This window comes from Dipteris shenzhenensis, chromosome 9, assembly GCF_047967505.1.
Source record: "Dipteris shenzhenensis isolate YYH24624 ecotype China chromosome 9, Dip_SZ_1.0, whole genome shotgun sequence".
NCBI classification, from domain to species: domain Eukaryota; kingdom Viridiplantae; phylum Streptophyta; class Polypodiopsida; order Gleicheniales; family Dipteridaceae; genus Dipteris; species Dipteris shenzhenensis.
The window spans coordinates 31,424,238-31,446,591 of NC_141604.1; the positions used below are offsets into that span (position 1 = coordinate 31,424,238).

The following is a 22,354-nucleotide window of genomic DNA, read 5'->3' on the forward strand; positions in this document are numbered from 1 at the left end:
GTGCGTTTGTGAGTTTACGATTTTGTACTCCCCTTGGGTGGGGGCTGGGACCATGCACTTTCTTGACATCCTTGAGGGGGGCGTGTTTGTTGTTGTCGAAACCTCCTGGATGGTCTGTTGTGTAGATATTTCCTCCTTTGCTTGTAAATCTTCGACTAGAAAGTCGAAAGGTATGCAAATCGTGGCTGAGGGCATACGTTGTGAGTCGGAGGGACGCGTGGCTTGTGGAATAGGGGGTTGGGGTGGAGGCCAAGCTCCATCTCAAACTCAAAAAATTCATTCTTCGAATCCATTGGGAAGAATGAGGGCAACTGAGTAATGAGGGAATTAGTGGAAGAGGAGGAGCTTGAGGACATATACTGATTGCTGGATTGCTATGTGGAAGAGGGCAAGGGGCTGGGAAAATTTTGACAGAATTTTGATAGAGTTTGGGGACAATTGCTATGGTGATGACCTAGCAGGATAGGGCTCCTTTATTTAGATTTTCCTATCCCCATGGTCGGCAGGATAATGCTATGGCCACGACCAACGAGATAGTCAAATGGCGACGGTTGACGGGATCTTCAAATGGTAATGGTCGGCAGGATCTTTGGATGGTGACGGTCGATGGGATAGTCGAGTGGTGATGGTCGGTGTGATAATGCTATGGCCACAACCGGTGGGATAGTTAGATGGCAACGATCGATAGGATCTTTGGATGGTGACAGTTGGTGGGATAGTCGGATGGTGACAGTCGGCGGGATAGTGCTATGGCCAATGATCGATGGGATACTATTTGAGGAAAGTAAGGAAAGAGAAAGAACGGGGAAAGTGGGAAGGTGAGAGAGAGAGAGAGAGAGAGGAAAGGATGAGGTGTACAGACTGTGAGTTCAGCATGCAAAAATACAAAAAATGCAAAAGGGACGTATTGGCGCTAATCACCTAGTGCTGACTGTGCATACGTGTGGGTGTAAGTGCAAGGAAGTGACTTGTGGGCTGTGGGTGTGTCGAGGTGACATGCCTACCATACTGACTCACCTAGACCTGGACTCAATGATCATGTGGAATGTTGTGTGGATGAATGTCGCACTGCCGCATAGAGTGTTAACAGCCATGTAGAGCATGTGTCCAGCTTGTGTCTCACCGTGGATGCCAAAGGTACACTAGCGTGGTGATGATTCTTGGTGAGATGAACCTTTGTAGTGGGATAAGAGGGTTCTTGTGTGACCGCCCTTGGCATACACTTGCTCTCGTGAGTTGGGTGGCACCGTTGGTGATGGTATGATCAAAACTACCTTTGACGTTCTGCCTTCGAGTTTGGAGGAAGGTTCTTGTGCTACTCCGTCGCATTGTCTTGGGTGATCCTTGTGTTGAGTTAAACGATTCATGGTACTAGGGCACGTTTGGGACTCTAGGGCTTGTTTGTTGCACTCAGTTTGATAGTAGGTTATTGTGGCACTGCATCCAAGGTCAACACAAGTTATTGTGTTGCTACCCTCGGAACCCCTGGGGTTTGTGACCTGAACTTCGGTACCCAGACGACCTGCTTGCCATTGTAATTATCTTGAGCCTCCAAGAGCTTGGTGGTGACCCAACATTTGGGCCCGGATGCTACCGTTGAGCAGATGGATTAGGGCCTGGAAGCCGAGGCGTTGGATGGTGTCATGTCCTTCTCGGTGAGGATGTCTTCAGCAGAGACGTCTTCAGAGCGATTAGGGAGTCATGCCCTACTTGGATCTTTTCTAGTCATTGGTTATTGTTGAAGTAGCCTTGAGCATAGAGAACAACCTCTTGTACTTTTGCTGTTCATGGCTTTCTTGAGTGGGGGATAGCAACGGTGGTGTAATGGGCAATTGCACCTGGTTGCCATCCTAGTTGGTCCTCTACTCCTAACTTTCTTTGGAGGGTCAGTGGTTGGAGGTGGATGGAGCTTCAGATCGACCCTCCTATAGAACTTCCTTACCTTGGGCCGGCAAGGGTGTAGCAAAAGGAGCAAGACATGGTTCACACAACAGAATTACCGTGGTTCTACCACCATTCGTGAGGGAAGCTGTTCTAGCCCGCTAGTTGATTTGACAGTTCACGGCGTAACACCAGGTCCTTCCCAATATGATTTGTTTGTCAATTGCTTCTATGGGGAGAACATAAAAGCGCATTTCTACTACCAAACAATAGTTAGATTCAAGTTCACAAAACCCAAGCTACTTAAGAGCTGGCCATTGATAGCCCTTATTGAAGAGACAGTGAGGTTTGGGGGTACCTATAGCTTTTCCCATACCTCGCGGGAGATGAAGTTGTGTCTCGCTCTTGGATCCATGAGTGCTCAGATGCGCAAGCTTGGACCCTATAATTGAACATGTAACCTACCTGGTTCTATTGTTAGTTCATCCGTTAGTCCTAGGTGTTCAAGCATTGCCTTAAGCAATGCCATTTGCTTGTGCTGTCTGAGCTTAGCGTTACATGCCCTGACTTCTTTGATGGCCTGGTGTTTCATCCGGGCTACCTCGGCCTTGAGTTCTTTTTCTCTATGGATGGCTTGAAGGGTAGGCAGGGTGAATTTGCTTCCGTTAAGGTAGCCTTCCATTTCTAGTCCTTCAAGGGTGGCTATTCGGCATGCCCCTTGTGGCGTGATCTAAGGGACTAAGTTTCATTGGGGAAATGAGTTCCTCGGTCACTGACTAGCTCTAAGGGACATCCGAACCGCATGATAACTTGCTCATATAAGAATTTAGCTATGGATCTCGCATTTGCCTTCACGGTGGCTCTCCCTTCTACCCACTTGGTGAAGTAATCTATGGCCAAGATGATGTATCTAGCCGTGGTTCCCTTAGTCGCTAGGCTTATAGGTCCAGTAAAATCGATGCCCCATTTCTCAAAGGGCTAATTGGTTAATATTCTGGTTGAGGGCATTATGTCTACCTTATGTGGGATTTGCACATGCTGGCAGGGGTCGCACCGCTTGATAAATTCGACTGCATCTCCGAAGAGAGCCGACCACCAAAGGCCAGCCTCCTGGAGCACCTTGTGTGTTGTAACATCAGCGAAAAAATGCCCTCCCACAATTCAAGAGTGGGCTTCTTCAAGCACCTCAATGTATTCGTGCTCGCACACACATCTACGCATGATGCCATCTTTGCCCATGCGGTATAGTTGGCCTGCAATTAGCTGCCGACACGATGCTGCATCCTTAATGAGATTGTGGGCTCTGTCTTTCTTGAGAGCTTGGCCCAAGGGTAGGCCATTAGCTAGGTAGTGATCGATCTTGGCAGACCATTCGGGTATGATGTCAATGAGAAAGAGGGAAGCGTCAGGAAGGTCATCTTTGATTGCCATTGGGGCTTCGCCATTTGGGATTCTCGATAGGTGGTCGGCCTAGACATGGGTCTTCGCTTTACGAACAACGACTATGAAGTCAAACTCCAAGAGGATTAGCATCCACCTAGTGATGCATCCCGTCATGCATGGGTTGTTGACCATAATATAATAGCGCTTGGTGGTCCACAAAGAAGATGAACTTGTTGGCCAACAAGTAATGCCTGAACTTCTTGACTGCATAGACCATGGCTAAACCTTCCCTTTCGGTTGTTGTGTAGTTGACCTCAGCCTCATTCAATTGTCAACTCACAAAGTACACCGGGTAATCCAAGTTATGCTCCCCTGGTTGGGCTAGCACACACCCAATAGCAAAATTGGAAGCATCTATTTGAACATGGAATATTAAATCCTAGTCCGGTCCTCTCAACACCGGTGTGGTGGCCAAGGCTAGTTTAAAGGATTTCTAGCATTCCTTGGTCCACTCAAACAATACTAATGGCTTGTATAAGGGGTGGGCTATGTTCACGTAGAACAAGATGAACCTTCTATAGTAGTCCACGTCACCAGTAATTCATCATACTCCCTTCGCATTGGTTGGGGGTGGTAATTCCTAGATGAGTTTGATTTTGTTGTGATCTGTGGAGATTCCATTCCGAGACACTATGTGGTCGAGAATTACACCATGTTTGACCTATAATTAGCACTTAAGGGGATTCAAGGATATGCAATACAACTGGCACTTTTCCAGGACGAGTCTTAGGTATTTCAGGTGATCATCCCAAGTCAAGCTCATGCATATGTCATCCAAGAAGACTTCCATGAAGTCCCTCAAGTACTCCTTGAAGACTGTGATCATCATCCATTGGAAGGTGGCAAGCGCATTGGTCAACCCAAATATCATTACTCTAGCCGCATACACACCCCACTCAGTTGCGAAGGCTATTTTATGTTGATCTTGCGAGGCGATGGACATTTGGTTGTATCCAAAGAATCCATGTAGGAAGCTATAGGATTCCTTTCTGGCTACCCTTTCCAAGACATGTTATGTGAATGGCAAGCAGTAGTGGTCGCACCTGGTGGCGGTGTCAACTTTTTTCATGTCCATGCCTAGTGGCGCCTGTGGGTGACATACTAGCCTGGCATCATCAAGCATGAGTTGAGAAACCTCAGGGCCTTAGTAGTAGGGGCCCTTTATCCTTCCTTGCATGTTTCCTCATTGCCCTACCTATGGCTTTGACTTGCATCCTTGTGATGACCTTTAGGGTACCGCGACCACCTGGCCTATTTGATACTAAGCAAACTAAGGCTGACAGTACTTTTAGGCACGGTGACTTGGGTTGCTAGTCTTCTCACAGGACAGTCCTTAAACAAATGCTCAATTTTGCACCCCGCACACAAGGGTGTAGGACTTGTCATGGGAGGAGCAGCTAGGGTAAGATCCCTATAGGGGTAGTCCTTCAAGAAATGTAGCCCCTGACACTTGAAGCATGACATTGGAGGGATCGAAGTACCTTTGTAGGGGCACTCACTTGCCCTGTGTGGGCCCTGGTAGGTATAGCATTGGATCGGGGGCCTTCAAGCAACAGAGTTCAGATCTCTAGCCCTTGCGTTCAAGGGAGCGGTTTGGAACATGGGGACTTGCTGGATCCTCTTGTAAGAGGTAGTGACTTAGGGTGCCACTTCCTCGTAGGGGTAGTAGTCGAGGGGTCTGTGGTCTGGATCCGTCTCCTCCCAATCATTGGGCACTTCCTCTACCAATCCTTGATTGACAGGAGCTATATGGGGTAGGGGAGGTTAAGGACCCAGTATGGGTGGCGGTAACGGAGCATGTTGTGCTATGTACTAGCTTGAACTGGCCAAAGGGGTACCTTGTGCATTCATAGGATTAGGGAGAGCTGGCAGGGCTAATGGGGGTCTCGCTTGATACATGGGTTGGGGCAAGGACCTCGAAAATTCGCATTGGAAGGTATCGTGATTCCCCCATCTATGACACTGTGCACAGTAGAGGGCTGGGCTTGCCCTAAGGCGAGGACACTCATTGAAGGGGTGGTTGCCATTGCATACCCCGCACCAGATGTTGTCTCTTCATGAGAACAAGTGGGGGTTGCTTGGTGCCTCCTTGGAAGTCCCTGACCTCCACTATTGACCTAGCTGATTCATCAAATTTGAGGCCAGCTCACTCATATCCAATCCCTTGGGCTCGTTGGTCTCCTTCTTGATCATCCCCACACTGGAAGATCTGATTGATGGTGCTACTTCGAATGGGGTCGGGGTTTTATTTGAGTTAGCCTTGTCCATCATATTATCACTTATGCAGATAGCCACCTTGCTGCATAGGTCGAAGGAGGTAGGATTCATAACCATCAAGTGGTCATGCAACTTCGGGTCTACTAATCCGATGAGGAAGCAGGGCCACAATCGTTCATCGCTCATTCGCTCATATGGTTCAACCCGAGAATTGAGGAGCTTGATTCTAGCTATGTAATCCCAAAGGGATTCCTTGTCATTCTGCCTCACCTCATATAACTGATTAATCGGGCTCCATTTATGTCCACTAGAGGTGAACCCCACAATGAAGGCTTTTCTCAGTGTCTCCCAGTTGACTTTTTCTTCCAGGGTGAGAGCCCTATACCATTGGCCTGCTTTGCCATCCAAGCTGAGACCAAACACATTAGCCATTTCTAGATCTCCAAGAGCTCCAAAGGCTTCACATATTTGCTCAAATCGCTCGACATGGGAGACCTAGTCTCCTTCCCCAAGGAATTTAGTCATTAACTTGGAGATGGCAGGGATTCCTGACCCCTGTGGGAAACACTAGGGCGGGTGGAGGTGGTGTGGCCCCCCTTCCTAGGTCATTCACCAAGATGCGCATCGCCTCATCGGTTAGCACTATTTGGGGAGCTGGTGGAGGTGGTGCCTTAGGACGTAGGGGTGGCCTTAAGCCTGGCCTTAGTGGTGGAATCCATTGAGTTGCTGGTATTGGCATTGGGGCAGATGCGCCAAGGCCTACACTCATTGGAGCAACAGATGCAGGTGGAAACGGTCAAACTCCTAGAGGGGGTGGGTCATGGGGCATTGGCATGGAGGTTCCCTGCAATGGGTGATAGGGTGGAACTTGTGGGGCCACATAGTTGGCGAAGATTGGTGGCACTGGGAAGGTTGGGGGTTCACATAAGACGCCCCTCCTTGAGAGCCTCTCACATCTCCTCGGCTAGGGTCTTGTCTCCAAAAATCCATCATCCACGGATCTTCATCCTCCATCATTCCCAGTGAGGGTTCCTTGCGAAGGAGGAGGGCCTTGGGTCCACAAAGGTGGTTTTAGTCCCTATCTACGTTTCAGGAGCTGGTTTTTGCTGACCTTCCCTTCCCACTGACATGCTGGTGAAGGGGTTCTCCATGCCTACCGAATCTATTTGGCCCAAATGTCCAAACATGTTGGAGAATGTACCTCTTAACCTAGATGCTACAGAAGGTGCAGGAGATTTGGGAGAGGCCACACTAGTGAAGGGGGCTTCATAAGCCCTTGGGCCCGAGGGGTCTTGCATCACCTTGTCCAAGCTCTCTGTCTCGTCGAAGCTAGATGGATCCTCCTATCGGGGTCCTATTATAAAGTGGAAACTAGGAATCGGGCTTCTAGTTCGGACTGATCCCCAGCTACGGCGAAAGGTGGGCTGAGCATAGCTCAAGCACTGTCTCCAGGCATGGGATCCTTGGACAAAATTCTTCCGGATCACAAGTGCATGTATAAGACCTCTAACAGGGCACACTCAGGCTGAACTCTACTTTTGTAATTTTTTTAATAGGACAACCCCAAAGGTATCTCGACGAGCGTAGGGATAGCGCTATGGCAACAGTCATAGGGATCGCTCAACGCACCAGTCGTTGGGATACTAGTATGGCAACGAGCGACGGGATAGTGCCTAATGCATTGGTCGATGGGATACTAGTATGGCAATGGGCGGCGGGATAGTTCTTAAGGCAACGGGCAGTGGGTTAGTGCCTAACATGCCAGTCAGCGGGTTAGTGCCTAACGTGCCAGTCAGTGGGATAGGTAGTGCCACATGTTGGCGGGATGGGATGCAGGTGGTATCCCCATGGTCGTAGGGATGAGATAAGACTACGTGCAGATGGATAATGAGGTCAGTGGGATAATGGTATGGCAATGGACGTAGGGGTAGCAAGATGGCAAAGTCACAAGGATGAGCTTAACGTGCCGGTCGGCGTGATATCTCAATCGACGGGATACCAATATGGCGATGAGCATGGGGATAACTGAAGGCATGGTTGGTGGGTAATGTTATAGCGATGGTCGTGGGGGTAGCACTATGGCCACGAGTCAACGACTATCAGACCAACAGGATAGCTAACTCTTACATGCATTGATTAAGGTGACGGGTTAGATCGTGGTCAGAAGTTAGGTCATGGGGATAGGCACTATGGCCACAAGTCAATGGAGTTTGACCGATGGGATATGGCTATGGTGACAGTCGGTAGGAAAGCTCTAAGCCATCGACCTGTGGGGATAGGAACACGCGTTGTCACATTGACTGGTTTTTTGATGATTTCAGACAGATTTGGAGTTGTTGTTCGGGGTTTGTTGTGCTAGGGGGATGCTATACTACCTAGTCTACCTACTCAATGCAAAAAACATGAAAGAAAAACAACATTTGAGTGCCAAAATGAAAGATTTCTTGAGGGGTGACTGTTAACACACAAAACAACTTTGAAATTCAGCTTGATTCTTCATTCTTGGTTGTTTTTTGTGGGATTTGACAACATTCACACCTTAGCAATCTGAGAAACTACCTTCCTATCATTTTAAAACTCCAACAAACTTAAAAAACAAGCTTCCTAACCTCAAAAATGCTTTTCAACATGAAATGACAATTTTTCATCTCTTTTCCTTCCAAGTCACACTTCCTTCCTCATTCCTCTACTAAAACTCCACTAACAAAGCTCCAAGGTAAGCTTGAAGCCTTGTGCAATGGGTGGATTATGAAAGAAAGCAAGTGCAAATGCAAAAGCATACCTTCATTGCCCGACAACGGCGCCAAAAACGTGTAGTCTCCATGGTGACTCACGTGTCGTGGGGATTTTGAAGGAATGCCGATGAAGCCTCGACTCCAAGCTACTTCCTTGTGAGATCAATGCAAGCACAAGCAACGCATCCACTTGTGTCATGCAAGCGGCTTCCGGATTATTGCAGTGTGTTTCAACGAGAGAAAGAGGGAATGGGGAGCAGGTAGAAGAGAGGGGAGAAGGGAGGGAGAAGGAGAAGGGAAAGAGAGAGTGAAGGGGGATGGAGTGGCAAACATAAAGGCACTATGAAGGAGACAAGGGAGCACCCAAAAACACTCTTGAAGAGAAGAGGGAGCTTGTATTCCAAACTTGTGCATACAACAATGAAGACCAAAGTCAACCATTTGGTCTTTCATACATGTCACCTTTTGAAGGGAGGGCCAACCCTTTTCCTTTTAGCACTCTCCCTTTCTTTACATTTTAAAGGCTCTTGGGTCTGTAGGGTGCCAAGGCATCTTTTTTATCCTTTCCATCTCTCCCCTACTGTTCCACTCTTGTGTGTTGGAAATAGCACTTGTGTTAACCATATAAGAGTGCTTGGGACAATCCCGAAATTAGGAGGCACTCCTGCCATGACTTTTGGGAAAAACCTGGCATTAGGAGGTGCTCCTAATCGGATCCCAAATAGCACTTGTGTTAGCCTCGCACCTCCAAGACCTAAGCTATTTGGGGCTCAAACCCCCTAAACGAGGCTCAAAACTTGGAGTGACGAGGCCGATCTTGGGCTACTTGTAGCTTGACCCTCGTGAGGCGAATAACCACATTTTGTGGCAATTCGCAACCTAAACCTGCCGTTGGGATATTTGGGGCTCAAACTCCCTGAGCTTTTACTGTACTCCTTCCATGGCTGCAACCGTTGAAGTAATTTATGAAGCCTAATCACCTCTAATCACTGGTTACCCTGCATTCTGCGACAATTGTACTCTGTGGATGCTAACATAGCCTTAGGCCATGGCTAAATATTGGTTCAACGCTTTTCATCCCTTATACCTCTATCATAAATAGTATTCCTTAACATTAGCTTTAAGGCCTTCCACCCTATGCTGATAATATGGTCTTCTAGGATCTCCCCTAATCTTAAGGCTAGCTCTACTAGCACCCATGGTTAGCCAAGGATGTAATGTCGACCATATTAACGACCTTATTTTGCATGAACTTAAAGACCTAAAAGGATAGAAAGACTTCATACATGCTTTAGTACCTCAAAGGATAGAAAGACTTGACACATGTTTGTGAGCATATAAAGGCAGATAGTTACCATACAAATATCTCATCCCAATATCACTTACTTTTAATACAAGACAAAATGTGACCTAAGATAAAAATGAAAATTTTTCCATTCAATTAAACATGCAAAAACTTCACTTGCCTATCTTGAAATCCTACCATGTGCTCGTCATGTGCTCGTCTAATACAAAGATACACAATACTAGGTAAGTGATTGCATCTAATTATGTGTTTGCAAATTGCCACCCATTGCTATCTAGGTTTCTATTTATAAGGGTGTGTTCCAATGAGCCCACATGGGATATTAGGCAAAATCTTGATTGTTCCTTGAAGTTGAGGAGAGTCTGGCTTGTTAGGTTTGGCTTATCGCAAAGCTAGGATGCATTCCAACGAGGGCACATGGAGTAATGGTGCACCCGAATCTTATATCTCAAGGAGGGTTTGGCTTTTTATGTTTGGATACTGAATAAGGTACAACCAATAAGCCTGGCTTGTATGCTACTTTATGTGCTATTTCATTATTATACATCCTTTATACTCACCTTAGGTGTTATGAGCATGGACAAGATTAGGTAACGAACTTCATCTCAAGAGTACAATTTGGATGAGTCTAGAGACAAGGTGGCAAGCATTGAGTACCATATAGTGTACAAACCATACTAATGTCATATAACATCAAAGTGAGTAGCACAGTAGCTTGGCGCATTATCTAACAAGGGCAAGCAGGCCATGCCTCAGCATGGGGATCAGTCGCACAGCCAAGATTCATTCTCCGCACCACATGGGGGTTTTATGGCAGATGCCCAATGCTCAGTGTGATTTTAGTCAATTTGAGTAGCTTGCTCCCCATTATGGGGATTATCGAGGCATCGAGCTTGAGTAGTTCATAGATGAATGAACACAAAATTTTATCTTTGGGAATGCAATACTATTGGACAAGACTACAATGACATGATTTTGTACTATAGAGATAAAGTATATAAGCGAATGTAGTACTATTAGGCCATCATGTAAATTGTGACTTAAAAGATAATTAAAATAGTAAATGCATATTTGAAGTGTAGAATATGTAATAAAAAGTGAGTTAACTATTGAATTACAGTAATTGATTATAACGTATCAAATCTCGTTAGAACGATAGATAGATATGACTACATTATGTAAATTGTGTCCTAGTAGATAAGTAAACTAATAAGTGCATATTTCAAGTGCACATCTTTTAAAGAATAAGTGAGTTAACTGGTAAATTATAATAATTAGATTATAATAGATAGATAGATTAATAAATGGAAGGTTTTATATAAATATTCTCTTTGGTTCTCGAAACAAAGATATACAAATTGAAAAACATGTGGAACAAAATGGGCCTGGAAACAAAAAGACTCCCATTGTATATTTAAAAATACTATTTATGATAGAGGTATGAGGGCCAAAAAGCATTCAAGCTATATTTAGCCATGGCCTAAGGCTATATATAGCCATGAGGCTCGGGTCAAGGGATCTTGGCCATAAGGCATGACAAGCTGCAAGCTAGTCTGGAGGGAGGGGATGCCCATGGTATGGAATGCGGATATCTATTGAGCTAGGGTCGAGGCCATGGACCTTACCAACGACCTCGTTTTGCTTAGGGGAAGGGCTCTATGGTTGGGTGATGAGTTTCAAATGGTGATTTATAAAGTTTGTTCTTAGTCTTTGGATCAATGAAGATGATTGTGGTATTTGACTTGGATTGGGAGTCATTTTAGCCATGTTAGTCCACTTGGAAATTTGTGACTTTGAGGGGCTTGTGTTTGTTTGCAAGAGTCTCAATCCCAATTTGCATAAATTTACACAAGAAAGACATAGAAGAGGTATGTAAGAAGCACGTCCTTGCACAAATTGTGTGCTTCCCTCCCATTGCTATTTTGCTTTCGATTTTACAAAGGTGTTCTCCAATGTGTTAGGTTTTATGGCAAAGCTAGGATGTGTTCCAATGAGGCACATGGAGTGCTACGCCCAAATCTTAAATCTCAAGGAGAGTTTGGCTTGTTATATTTGGATTATGAACAGGTACAATCAATCGACGTAGCTTGTATGTTACTTTATGTGTTATGTCATTACCTTACATTCTTTATACTCACCTTACATGTTATGAGCATAGCCAAGATTAGGCAGTGGACTTCATCTTAAGAGTATGGTTTGATGAGCCTAGAGACAAGGTGGCAAGCATTGAGTACTATAGAGTGTACAAATGGTATTAAAATAATATCTATGGAGTAACTTGCATGGTTCATAGATGAATGAACACATAAATTTATATTTCAGAATGCAATAGTGTTGGACAAGACTACAATGACATGATGTGTACTACATAGATAAAGTATATTGGCAAATGTAGTGTTGTTAGACCACTCCAATGACTTCAACACATAAACGGTAACTTTAACGATAAGTACAAGTAAATGCATATTTGGATTGTAGAATTTGTACGAAAAAGTGAGTTATCTATTGAATTACAATAATTGATAGATAACGTATAGATAGAAAGATAGATATATAGTAAATTGTGTCCTAATTGACAAGTAAACTAGTAAATGCATATTTGGAGTCCATATCTTTGAAAAACAAGTGAATTAAAAATAAATTAATTAATTAAGGGATGGTTATATTATAGTGGTTGGTCAGCCCTGAAAAAAAAGGACCAATTACAAAAATGGGTTGACAAAATGAGCAAGCCACCCTCAGCGAACGCTCTAGGCAGCAAATGGAGACTAAGTTTCAATGCATTTTTTAACGACTAAGAGTGCCCTACTCACTACTGGGTATGAATTGCTCAAGACCCATCCTAGATCTCTGAGACCACGTTTTGTCATGTTGGCTGCAAGAGGAATGCACCAGACTGCGAAAGGCTAGCGAGTTACAGACCTCCCAAATCGCGATCATGACGGAAGCTTGAATGTATTGCTAGTAAGCGGTCGGGGTAGAGGGAAGGTGGGTCGCGTCACCCGTGAAGACAAGGCCCATGTTACTGCCAATGTAGAACTTACACTAAACTTTCCCAGGCTTCTCTCTCTGAGCCTGAAATAGGAGGGGATAGGGATTCATATGCGTTCCAATCTCCACCTAGTAGCCAGTGCTGACCCGACATGAGCCAACCTAGCAAATCGCAACACTCAGACCTCTCCCAGTGTGAATTGGATTATAATAGATAGATATATAGATAAATGGATGGATATACATATATACTTGGTCTTAAAAAGATAATCAAATGGGAAAACTTATGGAGATACAATGCCAAACTAGAATTGAAAGACCAATAGGACATGAACAAAGTGGCCTGATGTACTCAACCACATCAAAGTCTAATGTGAGAGTTCATATGATACCATATAATTGGCTTAGAGATGTGAGAATCTCGAGTATGAGCCCCTTACGTCTAGATCCTCAAGGACTATGGAGTCTGTTAGTTGTGCTTATTAGAGAGGTGGTCACAATTCAATAACACAGGCTACAATATGCTAAGGCTTAGTGTACACAAGTGAGAGAATGCGCCATTGGTTGCTCCCAAAGCTGAAATCCAATGCGCCTCTGGTGCTCAAATTGGCACCTCCATTTTGGAGGTTGCAGATTTGAGCATTTGTGCTCATTTTGGACTCCAACCAATCAATGCTTTACATAGTCTGTGAACATTGCCATGAATGCTCTTCCAGCAATCCAGAGCTAACAATAAGCTCTGTTCAGCCAATGAAAACTGGCCAGCTATGAGTTCTGCATCATTGCAGGTCACAAAGAGCTTCTTGGGGTACGTCAGATGGTCTCATAGGCTGGGCGTCAAACTCGCACCAAAGGCCCAACAAAACATCCCGGGTGCACTAACTCTAAGCGTGCATGTTCTTTGTGGGCATGGTAGCTTTTTATTTTCAGTGAGAAGAAATTAGGTTGTGCAATTACAGTTTGTAAACTGTGTACTAATTGTTGGCTTTTGTGGAATACCTGTGTACTAGTTCTTGGCTTTTGTGGAATTTTTTGGTCTTATGTTGTCAGATTGGAGCATCTCGGGGAATTCCTTTTGGGTTTTTTTCCGCCTCTCACCCGTGTTAGGATTCTTGCTTTTCTTCTGAAATGTCTGGTCCTATGTGCAAGAAGGCTTGGCATTATGGAGCTGAATCTTTGGTAGTGCGAGAAATTCCTGCTGTGAGGTCGGCTTTGCAGACGAATCTGTGGTTGTGCGGCTGGAGCCTGGGTGGAGTAGTGCGAATTGCGGCAAGGGTAATAAGTAGTGGGCGATGAAGAGAGAGAGAGAGAGAGAGAGAGAGAGAACCGATAGAGTACGTGCTGCATTAAAACCGCCGCAAATTGTCACTCTCCGGCATGGAGCATGAAGGCTAAAGAATTGGGCAGCCCCAAATTAGCTCATTGTCACGGTTGTCGTTGATTCTGCAGCAGGGGCGAAGGGTAAACTTTTTTAAACTGGCCGAGGAGCAGAGCAAATGCTGAGCAGGAAGGGACAGGATTGGGATATAGAAAGGAGAGTGAAAGGATTAAAAGAATTGCGTTTGGGCAGTGGGCAGGGCGTGGGGAGACCCGCAAAAGCGAGAGAGAGCAGCAGAGAAAGCAAAACATGGAAGGCCCCATCTGGCCAGCTGCGCCAAGAACGTTGAGCAGCGGATCGCCCAAATATGCCCTCAGGCACCCCTGTACGCACATTTTTGCATTAAATTAAATGGAATCAAGTGCCATCATTGCTCCTTTTCCTACAGTTCAACGTCCCTCCCTCTTTGCTTTTACTCTCAGGTGCTAGTAAAAATCGGCACCGTAGAATGTAGCACGGCCCTTGCTCATTAATGTAGCAGTAGCATTGCTACAGTTCAACGTCCCTCCCTCTTTGCTTTTACTCTCAGGTGCTAGTAAGAATCGCCACCGTAGGATGTAGCACGGCCCTTGCTCATTAATAGCTGATGCTTAATGTAGCAGTAGCATTGCTGAATTTGGCTTGATGTAGCAGTCGGAAGCAATGCTTCATGTAGCAACAATGCTTAACGTAGATTTGCTTGATGTAGCAGTAGCAATGCTTAATGTAGATTGATGGAGCAATAGCAACGCTTAATGTAGATTGGCTTGAGCAGCAGTCAGTAGCAATGCTTAATGTAGACTGGCTTGATGCAGCAGTCAATAGCAATGCTTAACATGTATGTGCTTGATGTAGCAGTAGCAATTCTTAACATAGATTTGCTTGATGTAGCGGTAGCAATGCTTAATGTAGATTGATGTAGCAATAGCAATGCTTAATGCAGATTGGCTTGATGTAGCAGTAGCAATGCTAATGTAGATGCTCTGGATGTACCAGTAGCAATGTTTAATGTAGATTGATGTAGCAATAGCAACGCTTAATGTGATGTAGCAGTAGCAATGCTTAATGTAGATTGATGTAACGATAACAATGCTTAAAGTAGGTGGACAGTTGATGGTTTAGCAATGCTATTTATCCATCCAACGGGAATGGTAGAGAGCACACTAGTGGAATGCGTTAGCTTGCTCTCCATAGCAGATTGTTGCCATTGTGAATTATTGGCACCGCAGATTAGTTTAGTGATAGCATGGATGGCCCCTCACGATGCTTAGATTGGCCTTTACGTAGCACTACCAATGCTATTTATCCATCAATCGGAATAGCATAAAGCATATTAGTGGATGGCTGATGCTTCCAGATTACCGTGGACTCTCTAGTGGCACTCCAGTTTAGCGCAAATCAATGCCACTCAAAATTAAATTAGTGCAAAAAGATTGGAATGGTGGGGAGCATATTTGATCTAATCTATTTATGTGCCCCATCATAGAATTTAGAAGTCAATTTCATACCATTGAGTGGATTAAGGAGGCACACTCGTGACAGCTGGGGAGAGATTAGCATGGATGGCATCATAGCTTTACCAAGAGGCAAAAGATGGGAATGATTAAAAAGTTAGCATGGCATCTAAGCTTATGAGCTGGCAAAATCGTCTTGGGTGACAGAGAGCAGATAGAGTCCAAAAATGTGACACGGTGAGATCGACAGCAAATCGAGGATGGTGGGAGACTGGGATCGAGGGGGGAAAAAAAAAAAAAGAGAGAGAGGAAAGGAAATGCGTGGTCGTTGAAAGCGAAGGCGGAAATTCTCAAACCATCTCTCAATTTCTCAACCAGTTGAAACGAAGCAGGTGCAAGAACAAAAAGATTTGGTTGGATGCAACGTAAAAAGTTGGTTGGATGTTGATGCGAATTCAAGCTGGGAAGATTTGCAGAAAAAAATGCAGAGCAGATGTTGATGCAAAAATTGGTTTTTAGTAGAACAGAGAGCTGCTTGGGATTCCAATTTCTTTCTGATATCGCCATTGTGGTATTATCTTCGTCTCTGCAGCAGCTTGTTTTCGAGTTTCGTCCTCCAAAATTCTAGCTTTCCCGGCCAATTACGTTCCCCAGCTTCCATCTGCCCAGTAATTTTCGCCTCCAACCGCCGCCCAAACACGTTTACGCGTATCCAGCCCCCTCCCTCTCCCTCTCGACAATGTAGCTTCAAAATTCGATCGTTTTTGACTGTTGTGTTCCCAACCCCCCCCCCCTCCCCCCCTTCTCAACAACGTTCTCCTTTTCTTCCGCTCCATTTCCTCCCTCATCCTTCCCCCCCTTCCCCCCTCGTTTGTCCTCTTCGTAAGCGTTCTCGCCACCTTTCCCTCCCACCCTCGTCGGTTACGTTGCAGCTGCCGCCGCCGTGTTGCCCACCCCCCGGCTCGCTTTTGATCGGAATCATTTCCCTTTCCCCTTCCTCCGCCGAGCCCCTTCCGCTCCCCCCCACGGCTTTACCTGCGTGTCGAAGCTGCGCGTAGCCCTCCTCCAAACTCTCGGTTAGCTGCCTTACACGTGAAATAGAGCATTGTAGCTGTACTCTCCCGCACCCTCGTCCAAATCTCAAATGAGGACGTCTGGGCTCTCTGCCTACTGGCCCACAGAGAGGTCAGAATTCACGCGCGACAGTGGATGATAGAAAGCAAAAAGATGGGTGAGTGAAAGCGAACCGGAGTTTCTGTCAGTCACGATGCTTCAGCATACGGACGTAAGTTGATTGCGCTAGGGCACACTCGCTCAAAACTTTTAGACGGGGCAGGATTGCTATAGTGATTTCTTACCACAGAGCATTTTCAAGAATATCCAGAACAGGCACGCTAATCTCCTCATTCGAGTGCCCCCTTCTTTGCATCTTGCGGTACATTACCGAGTTTCTGCCAGAACGCCCATGTGGTTGAAAAAATGAACAGAGAAGTTACAGGAGACACAGATTTGCAGCAGACCTCCTCCTCGAGTTACTTGGTTTATCTTTTCATTTTCAGTGCCGCTTTCATCGTTCTCTTGCCTTACCTCTTTCCTGCTGGTAGCATTCTACTACGATCAGGCAAAAAGGTGGATGCGGTTGGGAAAGTCAGAAGTACATACAGGAAGAGCTCTGCCTCTACGTATACTTCTCTGCCCAGTGATGCGGTGATGAAAAAAGCATACTATGCTGAAAGCAAGTGTGAGGCCTTGGAAGCTCTTGTCGTAGACCTCCAAAGAATCGTGCAGGGTGAGAGGGAGAAAATTATTAAATTAGAAAGCGAGGTTAGAGTCTTACAGATATCAGAGGGCTTTTTAAAAGAAAGAATACAGTATCTTGAAGACAGAAATTGGGATTTCAGAAAGGACACGCCTACTAGTTACAGTTCTCCTTCTATTGAGTTTATGATGCAAAATTCTGAAGGCAAGCGAGAAAGCTCAGATGTCCTTGTCCAGGAGCTTCTGAGGATGGTGCAGGCAGAGAAAGACAGAACAACCGCTTTGGAAATGGAAGTCAGAATTTTGCAAAGATCTGAGGCCATTCTTGTAGAGAGAATCCAAAGACTTGAAGAGAAGTTTGCTATGTATTTGACCACTTGCAGGCAAACAAATGTATTTGACGGTGGAAACGTACAACGAGATTCTAGTAGAAATTGATTTATTTTTGGAGGGGAAGGAATCATTCCAACCATCGGTTGGAAAGACTAGGTAGAGTGAGCAATTGATTTGTCCGTGGAAAATAATTTAAACTTTTTCATTTTTGGAGACCATTAAGAAACCATGGACACACTAGACGTGAGAAATTAAAATGATTGAAAATGGCAAAATCAAATTTGAAAAGAGTATAACAAGGGGAGGGATGGTGTTGGTTTGGAATCTCAGGTTTAATTTTGTGAAAGTGATTTTAATATGCCTTTCTTGTTGGAGAATCCATTAAAAGCCCGAAAAATAGAGCCACATCGTACCAAATATGTGAAGAGTAATTGGCATTTGATTTTACTCGTTGGTTGAAATCTGCTGCTGTATACAATGGGCAGTTCGGTAGTACGCAGTCACATTTTTAACTGCAAAGACAGAAAGAATTTGGCTGTTGAAAGTAACTGTGATGTGGAATACGGTTATTAACTTGGCAGACATTGCCTAAAGATGAACGTTGAGCATTGATAAAACTTATCTAATGTGGCACTGATATTAATGAGCTAAGTTTTTGTTAAGATTTGAAGAGGAGACCATGAAGAATGCAGAAATGCTCTTCTAGACTTTATGGTGGTTAAATACTCTGCTATTTTTTTCATTAAGTAGATAGGGTGGCATTGCTTTGCCTCTTGATAGTAAGGTAATGGGTTTAGCTTTTGTGGGAAGCATGTCACATAACAAAGTTGACTGAACTGACACATGTCAATGAGCTAGGTGACTGTTGCATATCTGTTGGTATTGCTGTGTGTTAGCCACATGTATTAGCGCCTGATTATTGCAAGAGAGATGGGCACCTAACTACATATGTGAGAGCACTTACCACAGGGGATGCTCTCCCTTTCCTTTTCTCTTTCGATCCTATGCCATGTATCTCTTCTTCAGGCTTCTCCTTGTGCATCCATCCCGCAAGGTAAACCTCTTGAGCAGCCTTGTCTCTCGCCTTGTGATATTTGCCCATGTGTTTCTGCTTGGTGCTGTTTGACAATGGGTTTAGATTGCCTTTTACAGCTTCTTGAGCTGAGTGTGATGGCCAGCTATATTGATAACCATTGACTTTTTTTTTGTCCATGGTTATTTTCTCTCTCACCAACAAATTTAATTCTCTTGTGACATTGCTGTAGGAAAGCTTCCAGGCAACCAAAGTGGTGAAGCCACAAATTGGCCTTGTCTCGCACTACTTGGGCTACCGACACAGAGTTAACCTTTAGTGTGGGCATCCATGGCCGTTCTTTACATAATCCTTTTGGTCTTTCTCTTCTTTACTTGTTCAAATGCACCCCCCCCTGGTGCCATGGCCGTTCTTTACATAATTCCTTTGGTCTTTTTCTTCTGTACTAGTTCAAATGCACCCCCCCTGGTGCCATGGCGGTTCTATACATAATCCCTTTGGTCTTTCTCTTCTTTACTTGTTCCAATGCACACCCCCTGGTGCCATGGCCGTTCTTTACATAATCCCTTTGGTCTTTCTCTTCTTTACTTGTTCAACTCTTTACTTGATGATCTATGGATGGTGCCTTCCATCTGCACCTTGCATAAAGCATCCTTGTGGAGATGTCCATATAGTTCTCTCCAACATGTCGAGAAGCTCGTGAACTTAACCTTACACAGTGTAGTTAGGTCCATTAAGTTTACTTTCGCAAAGTTGGGAACTGGAAGGTACTTGGTTGAGCCCATCTCAAGCTCTCACTTGCTGCTGAATAGAACTGCATCAGTAGAGGTGATCGCGGGGCTTCTCTAGGCAAGCCCAGTTGCATGACATCGGAAAGATCTGATGATATCCTATCAAAGCCTTTATGGTGGAGATGTGGGATTTGGAAGATCACAGAGAGATGATCGTGCCCGTGGAAGACCAATTACTCAAGGGGTTCCTACTAGTGGCGGTCAATGTGACCAGCCACAAGAATGTCACCGTGTAAGGAATCAAGGACCAAGAAGGGGATAGTGCTGGTTTTTTGTCGGATTGAAATAGACCCAAGATCTGAGGTACTTTGCAGGATTTGGTCTGTTCCTATCTTCTGAGAGGGGCGAATGGATGATTATGTTGGTGCCTTGGAATTTTGAAGATTCCGGAGCATTCGTGACTTGGACCAAAAATTGCACCAGTTTTCCAATTGGATTCGGTTTTTCATGAACCATTCGGAGAAGTACCTAGAGATACTAGAGGTGCGGGGTACAAAACTAGAAGATGACAACATTCTCCACTTGTTCCTGAGAAAAAGAAAGAAAGAAAGTTTATTAAAGTCTTCGGAAGACCGATGGGTCTATGAGACTGAAAAAACCTGATACAAATCCAGCTAGAGGGGTGGAGCTACTAACCGAGCATCCACACCCATGCAGAAACAGAAAACCGTATCATATATACTAGCCGAGGGAGTGGTTCTTCGAGGGAGTGGGTATTGGGTGTGTCATTGAAGGGGGGGTGTTGGAAGATGCCCCACTCGTAAGCCCTCAGATGAGGAGGAAAGCTAAGGAGCTTGACACCTGCTTGAAGTTTTTGGTGATGCATCAGGTAGGAGGTTGGACTAAGGCTGCCATGTGGGCAGCAAGATGGCATCCATATGGACAGCAGAAAGAGATTTTTCTTGGTTTTAATTTGGGCAGCCAATAAGGCCAGGGTGAGCAGATTGGGCTGACCGAAAGCCCAGTATGTGGGCTGGTTATGGGGCTGTATACAGCTCAGCCTTGTGTTTATTGGGCTGGGGCAGGGCAGCAGCACAAGGTCTAGGGGGCTGTGGAGTTGTGCAGCTAATTGGGGCCAGCAAAGTACTTTACAGCCCAGATACAGTGCGGTAGGACAGCAGTAGTTACTGGTCAGCAGGACTGCTGGACTGGTCGGGTACAGGAGCAGGTACAGAGTTGCTGGAGACTGCAGCAGGGCCAGAGTAGCAGGAACCAGGCAAGGCACCCATCACAAGGCCTTATATAGGCAGCAGGAGGCAGCAGCAGGTCAGCAGACCTGTCTGCTGGTTGGGGGGTATACAGACAGGGTTGGCCAGTCTGTTGACGGTTGGCCACTCTGGAGGATTACCTGACTCTATAAATAGGGCCCCATTGTGGGGTTCCATGTATTCCAGGATACCACACTTTAGGCTGCATTCCAGGGAAGCAAAGAGGTTAGGGACAGGTTTGTGTTGGAGCAGACATCCAGCAGATCCAGAGCAGACCTAGGTGCAAGCCTACATCAAGAGGAGAGCATGAGGAGCTGTAGAGGAAGCGTCCATCAACAAAGAAAAATGGAGCAGGTTTAGCCTACATGGAGGCACATGGTAGAAGAGGAAGAGTTTACCTCAGAGGGTGCAAATGGAGCCATCTTTTGGTACCTTACCTTGGTGATTGTTTGCTGAAGGTGTTGGTACATATTGCTGGCAGTTTTTTCACTTGGTATCTACCTTGATATATATACTGTTTTGGCTGTACATCTGAGTTTTCTTTCCAGATCTGAGTTGCTCTCTCTTACTTAACTGCTGTTAAGTGAAGCACATGGAGTTCGGTTGTGTTCCGTTTATGTGTCTTGTGATTTTGGGGTAATTCTTCCGGTGCATGGGAGTTGGCCTTTAGCAAGCAACTTCCCTTTCCTTTCTACCATTGGATGGACAGGATTTTACTTCTACAGGACATGAAGATGCCTTTCTCACCCCTTATGGCTGCTGGCTTTACGGAAGATTCCCGCTGTTATGCAGGATGAGATCGAAAGACATCCAATTATGTGGAATGATTTTATATTGGATGATCTCGATAGACCTATTCGTGCTCAGGATATATGCAATGGTCCAAATGGACGAAAGGTCTTGCTTCATCTGGGGTTCTTTGAAGGTTTTAAGGACCTTCTTGGAGAACACAGACTTCAATTGACAAGAACCCCAAAGGGAGGTAGGAGGATTGCTCAGATAGATGTAGCCATCCCTCTGGAGAGGGTCACTAGAGATGGGGAACAACATAGACCTATCAGGTGGATGAATGCTTTCTGGGACAGAGGTGGGGATACTATGACCTTCATGTGTAGTCTGGAGGCAGTGGTCAGATCTTCTAATTCTGATGTGGCTTTTGATATGCACCTGGAGCCAGTCAGAGTAGTGGGCCTTGTTGAGCAGTGGTATTTTGCTTATGGCTGGTACAGAGATCCTTGTCTGGAGGATATCCCCCTTGGTTCTTGGATGCTTTGGCTTTATTGACGTGTCTCCATAAAGTATCTTCAATGGGATCTAGGTGAGGAGTGGATTGTAGCAGATAACCACTCAAAGGGTCTTCCTTTCTTTGACATCATAGTAAGTAGTGCCAGAAAATTTCAGATTACTGCAAGATATTGGAGACCTTCTACAGCTCATCATTGGGAGAGCTTTCAAATCACCTTGATCATTTTGGAGGAGGTCCCTCATGAAAAGAAAAGTCACCAAAAGGGTTATTCCTGAGTACTTGGACGTGGCACCCAAACTTCTGTATCTCTTGACTCGATCCCAAACGCGATCGCTCAGAGATGACGTTTGAACATTCATACAAACCTTACTCTTTTGCTTTATCATAGTGGTAAAGCTCTTCCATAATCTACGAAAGGATCTAGTCTATAGAAACGCGGCTTATAAACCCTTGGATATTAATTTACATGCTAAGGTATGTACTTATGCATCTAAAGACGCAGATGATGACCTTTTGAATGAGGTCTTGGATGTCGTTATCTTCAAACAAAGTTCTAATGGACATGAATCTGTTGAGAGTTCTCATATGGCTCACGAGGATA

At 45.1% G+C, this 22,354-nt stretch overlaps 1 protein-coding gene across 1 annotated transcript; it reads left to right on the forward strand.

Moving 5' to 3' along the window:
• Positions 1-16,399: 16,399 nt before the first annotated feature.
• LOC147898516 (uncharacterized) lies at positions 16,400-17,654 on the forward strand. The gene has a single exon (XM_087379728.1). The coding sequence runs from the start codon at positions 16,864-16,866 to the stop codon at positions 17,578-17,580; it is 717 nt and encodes a 238-aa protein (XP_087235854.1). The 5' UTR covers positions 16,400-16,863; the 3' UTR covers positions 17,581-17,654.
• The last annotated feature ends 4,700 nt before the right edge of the window (positions 17,655-22,354 follow it).